Source organism: Acomys minous, assembly GCF_964271855.1.
Source record: "Acomys minous genome assembly, chromosome: 5".
NCBI classification, from domain to species: Eukaryota; Metazoa; Chordata; class Mammalia; order Rodentia; family Muridae; genus Acomys; species Acomys minous.
The window spans coordinates 31350402-31362946 of record NC_140494.1 but is presented as its reverse complement, the minus strand read 5'-3'; the positions used below and the strand labels follow the sequence as shown (position 1 = coordinate 31362946).

Below are 12545 nucleotides of genomic sequence, written 5' to 3'. Positions count from 1 at the left end.
CTTACTTGCCAATCGCAAGAGAGGAACTCAGTATGTGTTCTGTTATGCATTTAGAGATTACTGTGTCATAAAAAAAGCCTTTTCCACAGTAGTTACAATCATATGGTTTTTCTCCCATATGATTCTGTGTTCTTTTATGCATTAGTAAATCACTGTGATGTGCAGAAGGGTTCAGTTTTTTTGGAAAAGACAGGCACCCAGTGAGCTCGTGGAAGTTACTTTATTCAAACTTTATACAAAGCTACCTGGGGCTAGGAAAGGTTACTTTGCCCTTGCTGTCTGTGAGAACAGACAAGGCAGAAGTAAGAACTCCAGGTTTGCCAGGAGCATCTTAGGACCAAGGTCAGTGCAGCTGCAAGCTCCCATGTAGCAGAACAAGTGCAGTTTTCTTCAATCCCTCAAGATTCAAACAGTCTCAAAACAATTCCTCAGCCTCTAATAATTAATCCAAGCATAGCAAAGGCCTTACTGCAACATTTCACTCAAATCCAGTTATAAAAGTTTTACTTTATTTATCACTACATTTTATCACATTGACTTACATTTGTAAGGTTTCTATATTGTATGAATTCTTTTGTGCCTTTTAACAGCACTGTGACATGCAAAGGCTTTCCCACACTGATTACATTTGTAGGGTTTCTCTCCAGTATGCGTTCTTTCACGAGCTTGAAGATTACTATGACATGAAAAGCCTTTTGCACATTGATTACATTTATAGGGTTTATCTAAAGCATGAATTCTTTCATGCCTTTTAACATCACTTTGACATGCAAAGGCTTTACTACATTGATTACATGTATAGGGTTTTTGTCCAATATGTCTTCTTTTATGAATTAGGAGAGAACTCTGATATGCAAAGGCTTTATCACAATGATTGCATTTGTAAGGTTTCTCCATAGTATGAATTCTTCCATGACTTTGAAAACTACTGTAATATGCAAAGGCTTTCCCACACTGATTACATTCAAACGGTTTCTCACCAGTGTGTGTTCTTTTATGAATTAGGAGATAACTCTGACATACAAAGGCTTTTCCACAATTACATGTGTAAAGTTTCTCTTGAGTATGTGTTCTTTTATGTCTTTGGAGACTACTGCGATTTGCAAAGGCATTGTCACATTGTTTGCATTCATGGGGTTTCTCTCCAGTATGTGTTTTTTTATGTTGTTGGAGACTACTGTTACATGCAAAGACTTTACCACATTGGTTACATTCATAGGTTTTTTTTCCGGTATGTGTTCTTTTATGTATTAGGAAACTACTGTGTTGTTTAAAGTCTTTCCCACATTGATTACATGTATAGGGTTTCTCTCCAGTATGTGATCTTTTATGAACTAGATTACTCTGACATGCAAAGGATTTATAACATTTATTACATGTAAAAGTTTTCTCTCCACTATGAATTCTTTCATGAATTTGAAGATGACTGTGACTCACAAAGGCTTTATCACAGTGACTACATTTGAAAGGTTTCTCTCCAGTATGTATTCTTTTATGTCTTAGGAAAGTACTGAGATGTCCAAAGGCTTTACCACACTGTTCACATTCATGGGGTTTCTCTCCAGTATGTGTTCTTTTATGTTGTTGGAGACTACTGTGAGATGCAAAGACTTTACTACACTGATTACATTCATAGGGTTTCTCTCCAGTATGTGTTCTTTTGTGTATTGGAAGATAATGGTAACTTGTAAAGGCTTTCTCACATTGATTACATTTGTAAGGTTTCTCTCCAGTATGTGTTCTTTTATGCATTACAAGATCATTGTGATATGGAAAGACCTTCCCACATTGTTTACATTCATGTGGTTTCTCTCCAATATGTGTTTTTCCATGCCTTTTAAGATGACTTTGATGTGCAAAGGCTTTACCACACTGACTACATTTGTAGGGTTTCTCTCCACTATGAAACCTTTCATGCCTTTTAAGGGCACTGTGACATGCAAAGGATTTCCCACATTGATTACATTTATAGCGCTTCTTATCAGTATGTGTTCTTTTATGAATTAGGAGAAAACTCTGACATGCAAAGGCTTTACCACACTGATTACATTTGTAAGGTTTCTCTCCAGTGTGCGTTCTTTTATGTATTTGGAGAACACATCTTTCCCCACATCGAATAACTTCAGAGGGTTTCTCTTCAACATGACTTCTTTCATGCCTGTGAAGATAATTGGCACATGTGAAAGCTTTTCCACACTTACACTTATGAATCTTTTTATCTGCATGAGTTAATTTTATAATTTGGTCTGACTATAAGGAAGAATCAGAGCTTAAGGTTTATCACATTGTTTACATTCATGGTGTTCCCTGTCATTACAGGTTGCTTTTCATCTTTGAAGATACCTAAGATGGTGAGGGCATTTATTACAGGGCTCACATTTATAGCATCCTTTTCCTATAAGAGGTTTTTTTCATGTATTTGAAGAGAACTGGGAGATTTCAGAGCTTTACCACACTGACAGCATTCATAATTTTTGCGCTAGTGTGAGCCATACTTTATTTATAAAGTGAACCAGGACAAACAAAAGGATGTCCACGTTCCTAAAGTTTTAGCGCATTCAGAAGTCTACTCTAACTGTGGACTACATTATCTTGCACAGAGAGTGGCACATTGCTTCTTATGCATACATGGCTTGTATCTACTGTGACATATTACACACCTATTGAAGAAGAAATAAAAAATAAAAGGTTTCCATACTGCATTCACAGAGTTTGGCTTTTTGTTCCTCATAGACATGTGGTATAGGGATTAACGTTTCTCCCAAATAACCTTCTGACCTATCATAACTGCCCCTCTCACTGAACTTAGCAATGTCAATACAGGTAATGCCAGGTTACTATGGACTATTTGCCTTTTAGAAGATTTTAGACACATCTCATCTCCTATTCGAGGGTACACCTTTTCTAATATCTGAATGTAGAACTAAAGGCCCTGGCAGCTCTACAGTGAAGCTCTAGTCGGGATATGATTCAAATGGTGATATCTTTTAAGGCATTGTTTCCGTGACTTCTTTCTTAAAGAAATACCTTGCAAACACAAATCAGATACCTGACATTGAGGTGCATGGTTTTGTGAGGACTTAATAAACATCAACACACCTAAAGCTGTGCTTATTGTATTTACACTGTGGCTTTCCCTTAAAACTTCCAGGACACATGAAAATGTCTTCAGAGGCATATTTGTATCAACTTGCACATGAAAATTACCTTCTATGTCTTCTAGAACTTCGATAGTATTCTTCAATATTGTGGCTTTCCCAGTTATAGCTTAAAATGTAGTACAAGAAAATGTTTGATATATTATTGAAAATTATGCAGTATTTAAGTTGCTATCTTCAGTGAACATTAGAACCATGTCTGATTTATTCACCTAATCCTTCCTCTTTCTCAATCGATATTATAGAAGATTATAAACAACAAAGAAACAGTTGTCCCCTCATTATACAAAGTTACAGAAAATTCACAGTCTTACCTATAACAGTGAGGTTCCTATAGGTCTCCAGCATCACATCTTTATAGAGACTCTTCTGGGAAGGATCCAGCAAAGGCCACTCTTCCTGAGTGAAGTTCACATGCACATCATCATAGGTCACTGCATCCTAAAACATCACATACATGAGTACAACAGAAAGCATGATAGTGACAACATTGGGCATGTATACTTCATTGACAATATATTCCTATAATTCTGGTGCTTTCTCCACTTATTTTTTGACACAGAACTTCTAGCATAATTAACAAGCCTTATAGAGTGAAATTTAATAATGAGATTCACCCATGTTGGCCCACATCTAACCCTAGAACTCTGGATCCAGAATCACTCAGTGTGATCATTTCTAGTTCAATCCATTTGTCCACAAATTTTAGGAATTCCTTGTTTTTAATAGCTGAGTAGTATTCCATAGTGTAAATGTACCACAGTTTCTTTACCCATTCTTCTACTGAGGGACACTTACGCTATTTCCATGTTCTGGCTATTATGAATAAAGCCGCTATGAACATGGTTGTGCATATGTCCTTGTTGTGTGCTAGAGCATATACTCAATTCATTTTATATAGCCACAGTCACCCTAACATCCAAAGCACATAAAGATTGAACAAAGATCAACTTCTTTCATGAACACAGATGCAAAACTACTCAATAAAATTCTTGCAAACTGACTCCAAGAACACATCAAAAAGATCACCCACAATGATCAAATAGGCTTCATCCCAGAGAAGCACCGGTTCTTAAACAAATAAATATCAGTAACAGAAGTAATAGAACCCACCATACACATAATACGACATAAATAAACCACAGCATCATCTCATTAGACACTGAACAAGCTTTCATCAAAATCTAACACCACTTCAGGATAACAGTTCTGGAAGCTCATCATGGTGACACACACCTTTAAACTCAGCCCTTGGGAGGCAGAGGTAGGCAGATCTCTGTGAGTTCAAGGTCATCCTGGTCTACAAAGGATGTGCAGGACAGCCAAGACTATCACAGAGAAACCCTGTCTCAGAAAATAAAACAAAACAAAAGTTATGGAATACAAGGGACATTTCTAAACATAAGAAAGTAATTTTACAGAAATTCTATAGCCAACATCAAATTAAATGCAGGGAAACACAAAGAAACTCCTAATTTTTTTATAAGGAACCCAGGAGTATACAATGGGAAGAAAACAGCACCTTCAACAAATGGTGCTGGTTAAACTGCACCTCTGCAAGTAGAAGAAGACAAATAGCTCCATATTCATCAGCCTGCACAAAGCTTCGGATCAAGTGGATCAAAGACCTCAATATAAAGCACTGAAACTGACAGAAGGAAAACTTGGGGAACAGCCCTGAACACACTGGTACAAGAGATAAACCTCTGATAAACCAATAGTGCAGACACTAACATCAACAATTAGTAAATGAGACCTCAAACTGAAAACCTTCTCTAAACTAAAAGTGACAGTCAATCAGACAAAGGGACTACCTAAGGAATGGGAAAAGATTCTTGCCAACTCTATAACGGATAAGAGACCAAACATACAAATATGTACCTAGAAACTAGATGTTCACAAAACAAAAAATTCTATTAAAAATGGGGTATAGAACCAGAGATTGCTCAAGAAGAAAATCTCAAATGGCTAAGAGACTCTTAAAGAAATCATCTTTTGCCATTATGGAAATACAAATCAAAACTACTATGAGATTCTATCTTTAAAAGAAAGTCAGAACCAAGCATGGTGGCACATACCTTTAATCCCAGTACTCAGGAGGCAGAGGCAGGCAGACCTCTGAGTTCGAGGCCAGCCTGGTCTACAAAGTGAGTCCAAGACATCCAGAGCTGTTACACAGGGAAACCCTATCTTTAAAAAACAAAGCAACAACAACATAAAAAAAAAAAAACAAGAAAGTCAGAATGGCTAAGATCAGTAATGGAAGTGACAGATCATGCAGGCAAGGATGTGGAGCAAGTGGAACACACCTCCATTGCTCATCAGAGTGCAAACTAATAGAGCCACTATGGAAATCAATATCATGGTTCCTTAGAAAACAGGAAGCCCATCTACCTCAAGACTCAGCTATACAACCCTTGAGCATATATCCAAAAGATGCTCCACCCTACCATAAGGACACTTGCTCAGCTATATTCACAGTATCTTTAGTCTTCTTAGACAAAACTGGAAACAACCTAGATGTCTCTCAACTGAAGAATGGATAAAGAAAATGTGGTGCATTCACACAATGGAGTATTACTCAGCTGTTTAAAAAAAAGCACATCATAAAATTTACAAGCAAATGGTTACAACTAGAAAAATGTCCCCAAGTGAGGTAACTCAGACACAGGATGATAAATATGGTATGCATTCAACTATAAGTTGATATTATGTATTAGATAAATGATAATCAAGCCAAAGTCAAGAGACCCAGAGCGGTTGGGTAACAAGGAAGGGTATGGGGAGGAAGCATGGATCTCTTTGGAAAGGGAAAATAAATTCTGAAGATGGACTTAGGGTGAATGGGGACAAGAGTGTGGAACATGTTTTATTTTCACTCTTTGTTTTCTCAATTAAATCTACTTAGTGGGATAGCTTTTATGTGACCATAAAAATATATTCTGTGTTACTAACTCCATAGTCATAGAGAGAGGACATCAATTTGATTATTATTTCAAAGCAGAGTAGTTCCATGCTCTAGAGCTCTCTCTCTCTCTGGAAATGGAGGTGATCAGAAAGGGGGGGGCTGTGGCTCTGCAGCCCCTCACGCCCCTAGTGGTCTCAGGCAAAAGGCAGCGTCTCTGACGTCCACACACAAAACTGTGGTGAAGGATAATTTAGTATCTGTGTCCTGCCACGGGGATTATGGCACAAGATGGAGACTGGCGTTATCACCTGCACCACACCATGCACAGCCGAAAGGACTCTGCAGTTCAGACGCTGCTGTGTACCCGGCACTGCGTTCCCCTGAAGCACACCATGGTGACTGGTGGTGGTAGAAAGCTACAAGGATTCCAATCAAGAAATGGCGGATGATCACCACCTCCTCTCTACCAGCGTCTAAACTATTTGTAAATCTTATCACACAGAACTGAACGCGGAATGCAACATTCAGAACCTCTAGAAACCAGGCCTTAGGTTTTCAAATCTGCCTTCCCCCTGCACACCAAAAGCAATGCCTGTGTGTGTGCACCGAGAGTGATGTTCTAGGCTCCACAGTGTCCTATGGCCAGGGATGCACAGCCTCCCGCTTCACAGGAATCCACACTCAGGGCCTCTGACCATGTCACCACACAGACCAACAGAACAGTATGCCTCACAGACCATGCCAGCAGATTGGACTCTGAGAGCTCAGTCAGCATTTTCTTCCTGGCCTGAGGTTAGAGGCCCCACACTCACCATGGTGTGACTTGCGGTCTTCATCACAGCTCCTTCCAGCTGAATCAGAGGAGAAAGAACCCGCAAGCAGTCTCCTACTGGTGCTCCTGGTTGCGAGGCCTGCCCAAAGTCCATCAGCAGTTCGAGCAATACAGCTGGGCCTCTGGAGAGTTGCAGCTCACCTACTAGGTGATCAGAGGTCAAATGACAGAGATCAGTACAGCAGAGGCCTACAAACCTCTGCACTTCCACTGTAGGGTCAGACAGAGCCCTAGTCTGGTAAATTTGTATTTTAGTAGACCCTTGCACTTTCCTAGGGCACCTGTGCACCTTCCAAGGCACAGGGTCCTTTGTGTGCACATTCCCTTATACACTCACTGTCCAGTGCAGCCATTCGCTGCCCCACACCTGGGATGTCCTGCAGCCAAACTTCGCTCAAATTCAAAGAGTAGCAACAACTGAAGCAAAGAGTTCCTACAAATGTGAAAGCAAGGAGTGGTTAATGGTAGGTGAGTAAAAAAAAAAAAGAAAGAGGAAGAAAAAAAAAAAGGACACGACTTCTCCTAAGTATGATTGGGTAGAAAGTTTATCATAGATGTAAAGGAGAGCACAGCCAGAGGCAGGAAATCTGGGAAAGTCCAGAGTAGACATGACCCTGAACCATATGAGGCCAAGGAGGAGAGGAGAGAGCAGAGACTGAGCAAGATGACAGAAGTGTAAACTATATGGCAAACACCAGGTAACCAAAATGACTGGATTGCATGAGGAAGGGCAGGCAGAGAAGGGCTGCCCAACCCTTGGGCTAGAAGGTGGTCAGTGTATGCTAGCCAAACCCTGTAACAGGTAGGAACTGTGGCATGCTGGGAAAAACCTGGCTGCCAAGTTGGCTTTGATTTGTTCAATAGGCACCTCAGCCCTTTGGCCCAGGATCTGAGACTTAACAGTAGGAAGAAAGAAGGAGAAGGTTGAAATGATTTAACTATAATCTCAAGAATTATTTTTAAAAGTTGAAACAGGCACTATGGTCCAATATTCGCCACGGGCTGGACACGTGTACTAGAGTGCACAAAGCAGTGCTTAATTCTTTCTCTCGGGCTGCGCATTTTCAGTCAGGTAAAATAACAATCCTTTTAAGCACAGCTATGCCAATTTGTCAGGATCTTCTGTGCTGGTTGAGTTAGTTTAAGTACAGAAGTTTGGTTTCTAGAAATAAGTTCAGTTCCTTATGCAGATTTTTTATATTGCCCTGGTCTGTGAACCCAACAAAATGGCCAGTTTGGACTTTCATTGATATCTAAAGTTGATGACCTGACTACTCACTGCTAATGCCAATACTGTCAAAGCAGAAAGCTCTCACCTTCCTTCCTCCCCCTCCCTTGTGTTGTGGCTACAACAGCTTCAAAGATGGCCAGTGAGTTCAATTTTTACACAGGTCTCTCTTTATTATTTCTCCGAAAATGGCAGGGAGCTCAGAGAACACTCATTCGCTGGTCTTTTTTCCTTCCCACTTACCAGTCAGGTACCGGCCTGGAAGAGTTACAAGACTGACTGTCTGTTGTTTTAATTGAAAATCCCTATTTGTTCTATTTTACCAATAAAGACTCAGGAGCCAAATGCTATGGTGAAAACCCTGCTAGCTCAGAGACAGAGAAAGCACCAAGCTGACCGTCCTACTCAGCTCACATCCTACATAAAAAGGCCTAAAACACTCACTAGTTTAGCTGACAGCCCAGGAGAAAAAGGCCAAAAAACCCATGGTCAAAGGCTTGCTAGCTCAAGGCCCCAAAAGCCAAAGGCCAGGGAGCTGAGGAGCTAAAAATCCCAAGAATAAAGCCCAGGAGCTAAAAGGCCAAAGGCCCCTTCTACTTCTAAAGCTGTCTTAAGTACCCCTCAACTCTTTAATCCCTGTCCGGATGGTTTCTTGCTTTGCCTCTTGACCTAGGGTGAACTTCATTAAATCCTGTGTACAAAAAGCTCTTGGATTAAAGTGTAAGGTTGGCTGAACCACACCTTAATCATCGGTTTACAATAAACAGAAATTTCTGGGGTTAAAGGTGTGTTAGGGCTCAACCACAAGAAACAGAACTTTACAGTTCAATCTCAGGGATCACAATGGGACCAAAGACAGGTTTTTACAGTTCACAATCTCATGGATCACAACGAGATCAAATAGCATGCAACAACTGTCTTCCTGGCACTGGGTAACTGAGGCAGGGTTCGGTTGTTCAAAGCAACTCTCAAATACATAGGATAAGGCAAGCCTGGGCTACAAAAAGATAATTTCTATAAACAGAAATAATGAAAGCGCTTGAGACCAGGCATGGTGTCCCATGCCTTTAATCCTAGCCTTGGGAGGCAGAGGCAGGTGAATCTCTGTGAGTTCGAGGCCAGCCTGGTCTATAAAGCGAGGCCAGCTAAGGCTACACAGAGAAACCCTGTCTCGGAAAACCAAAAAAAAGAAAGAAAAAAAAAAAAAAAAAAGAAAGCACTTGAGAAAAAGGAATGAAATTCTTAATGACCAGGCAACATTGGAGAACAGAAAGAAGAGAATAAAGAGGTGATACATTTTAAAAAATGAAATTTAAGAATTAAAACCAATAATTAACGTTTGAAAAAGATAAATGTAATTGAGAAACGAATCATTATACTGACTTTCAAAGAGCAGGCCCTTCTCTGGTAGAGGGAATGGCATTAATATGACTGTTTGACCCTGCTTGCCCCTGTGTGCAGTGCTGGCTGCTGAGATCTGGGACCTGACACACACAGATAAAGCCTGTTGCTGGGAACCAGGCCCAGGACCCCTGGAGACAGGAGTAGATGGCACTGAGGACTCTCGGAGTCAGGCAGTTTATTGCGGAAATCAGGCATGCCTTTATACTCCCACTTCCAGTGTCCCACTGTGGCCCCCTCCTCCTTGGTTCCCAACAGGATGTACCCAACTCTGCCCTGTCAGTTTCTGGGCATGTCCAGGCAGGTCTCGGGCCAAATCTACATGAAGACCCCCTTCTGCGCATGCGTGATGCCTGCAGGCCTCATTCCTGATCAAGGACTGTCTCCTTCCTCTTCCAACAGCCAAAGGCCTGTGTCTAAAATTTCTGAGCTGACTTAACTATATCAAAGAGGATTGCACCTGTCTCCATTGAACAGTCAATAATCATTGGCTCTACCTAACCTCCCCAAATTGTACACCCACCAATGTGGTCTGTTTTCGTAAACATGCATGAATTAATACATCCTAAGAAATTACAAGATCACTCAGTCGGCCTCAGTCAAGTCTTTCTTCATAACCGTGACCCCGAAAGGTGACTGCCTTACACTTTAGTCTGTGACCTAGCTCTTGCGTACCCTATTTCACCCTGCAGTGCACACTGTAAACTGCTCCCCAGAGATCTGCCTGCCTCTGTCTCTGCCTCTGCCTCTCCAGTGCTGGGATTAAAGGCGTGCAGCACCACGCCCAGCTTGTTTTTGGTTTGTTTGTTTGTTTAAATCTATACCTTAAGGACTTAGGTACAGCTCCCAAAGCCTGGGCCCCAAGCTGTTACAGGCTCTGAAAAGCCTGCTTCCCTCCCCGTTAGGGACAATGGCCATATACTCACCATGCCGGGACTTCGGAGTTGTCCAGTGCTCCCCTCACAGCACGCAGCATCAGCGCTCAGGGCTCCACACACCAGCCACCACTAAAGCAGGCTCAGCAACGGAGCCTAAGGTGCAGCATGGCACCCTGAAGAACTCTCCTCCTCCTCCTCTGGCTCGGGCCAGGACTTTTCCAGATCAGCAGAGGTTTGCCTTTCAGGCTCTGAGAGCCTACCTGTCTGTCTCCACCTCCAGCCATTGCTGCCCAGCTGCTTGAAATAGACAAAAACAAACAAAATACAGCTGTTGGCCAGCCTTGGTGGCACACGCCTCTAATCCCAGCCCTTGGGAGGCAGAGGCAGGCACATCTCTGAGTTCGAGGCTTGTGGCTCTGTTTTTTAACAATTAAACTTAATTATACAACCCAACTAATGTACACAAAAGGGAAAAAATGGTTAAAGGGAAACAAGAGTGAACCTTCTGGTATCCGGTATCCGTTCCACGGTGTCTCTGGCCTGTGAGCTGATCCGGCCTGTTCGCTGATCCTCTTCCCGATCCACATGCGCTCAAGCCGGATCTGAATCTGGCTGGCTTGCCAAGGCTGCTTTCACCTGTGACAAAGCTTACAATCCTTCCCACACAGGCCAGCCTGGTCTACAAAGGGAGTCTAGGACAGCCAAGGCTACACAGAGAAGCCTCGTCTCGAAAAGCAAAACACAAAACAAAAACAAACCTATAGCTGAATTAGTAAAGAAAGGTTCTCTAGATGAACAGACCTGATAGAATGAATCTCTATGTAGAAATAATGGCTCACAGGCTGTGGTCCAACTAGTCAGACAATGTCTATCTACCCATGGAAAGTTGAAGAATACAAGAGAGGTTCCTAGACAGGAATGAAGTGGAAAAATACACACTCAGGCAAAATACTTTGACACATAAAATAATAACTGATTCTTTATTGCTGTGCCCCAAGAAAAGGCCAGTCAGGATACTTATCAACGACCTAAACTGATCACCTGACTCTTGGGTCATCTCAATTACTGCCATAGTAGGAAAGCTTTCACTTTTCTTCCTGTCCCTCTCTTTCTGTGCTGTGACTACGCTGGCTCTCCCATGTTGACTCAGGTAGTCTGCCTCCACCCTGTTGTTCCCTAGGGCACTGACATTGCTGTCCTCTTGATTAAACCAACTAACTAAATTCCTAAGTTAAAGATCTGTACCACCACTGAGTTTCAAAATTACCCATTTGAGTCATGTCAGCAACTGTTCAGTAAGAGAAAAAGGGTTTGCATGAGGAACACAGATTCTCCCTTCAGACTAGACTAGGAGGGATAGTTTATTGTAAGCATGGCAGGGGACACAGGGTAGGTAGTTGCTGCTGGAGTCACAAATGTGAAAAAGAACCTGCTTACTGTAGGGGTGGGTGGTGACTTTGTAATACTGCAACATGTATTAATTCTTATTAGGTGAGTGTCATCAGTGGAGGGAAGGAAGAACCTAAGAGACAAGTGTTGAGATTTTACACATGCCTTATTAGTCAAACACTCATCACACTTCCTTCAGACAGCCCAATACCTCCCCTAGTCTGCTGAGTACAGCTGTAGTGTGGCCGATGGCTTCACAGGTATAGCTCAGAATCTGTCCCAGTGTACTGTGTGGTCCACAGAGGGCATCCTTCCTTAGGTCTGGGCCCCAGACTGATCTGGTTTGGTCTGGTGTGGTCTGGTCTGATCTCTGACAGGTCTTTGGACTTGGAGACTTGTGTGCAACTTGATCAGCACCATGTCGTGTTCTCAGTTGATAAACATCATGGCCAGCCTGTAGTGGTCTTGTACTCAGCTTATATACCCTATGTTGGGAGGAGTTACACCCCTCTTAACCAATGAGGTATTGGGTTATGTCACTCAGTTTACATTATGTTTATCGTTATGTTCAGGTGGGCAGCTTATGTCATTTCTTATCCTAGCAAACACACTGTTTCACTTATCGCTACCAACATATGTTCTTTTTCCTCTTTGTTTTACATGTTCCCTAGAGTTAGTGAATAAGTGGCTATATATTTTATGAAAGTAATCTTGAACCAATGAATATTGAATTTACAGTTAGGGCACTATC

The 12545-nt window shown here is 41.8% G+C and overlaps 2 protein-coding genes across 2 annotated transcripts; both read right to left on the bottom strand.

Annotated features, from left to right (window-relative positions):
* Positions 1-514: 514 nt before the first annotated feature.
* Positions 515-1970, bottom strand: LOC311598745 (uncharacterized protein). Its single transcript, XM_084784077.1, has one exon. The coding sequence runs from the start codon at positions 1750-1752 to the stop codon at positions 556-558; it is 1197 nt and encodes a 398-aa protein (XP_084640203.1). The 5' UTR covers positions 1753-1970; the 3' UTR covers positions 515-555.
* Positions 1796-10587, bottom strand: LOC311598761 (zinc finger protein 669-like). The gene is made up of 4 exons (XM_084784102.1): positions 10454-10587; positions 6879-7042; positions 3473-3599; positions 1796-2158 (listed from the first exon to the last, which is right to left on the bottom strand). The coding sequence occupies exons 2-4, from the start codon at positions 6990-6992 to the stop codon at positions 2004-2006; spliced, it is 396 nt and encodes a 131-aa protein (XP_084640228.1). The 5' UTR covers positions 6993-7042; positions 10454-10587; the 3' UTR covers positions 1796-2003.
* Positions 10588-12545: the final 1958 nt, after the last annotated feature.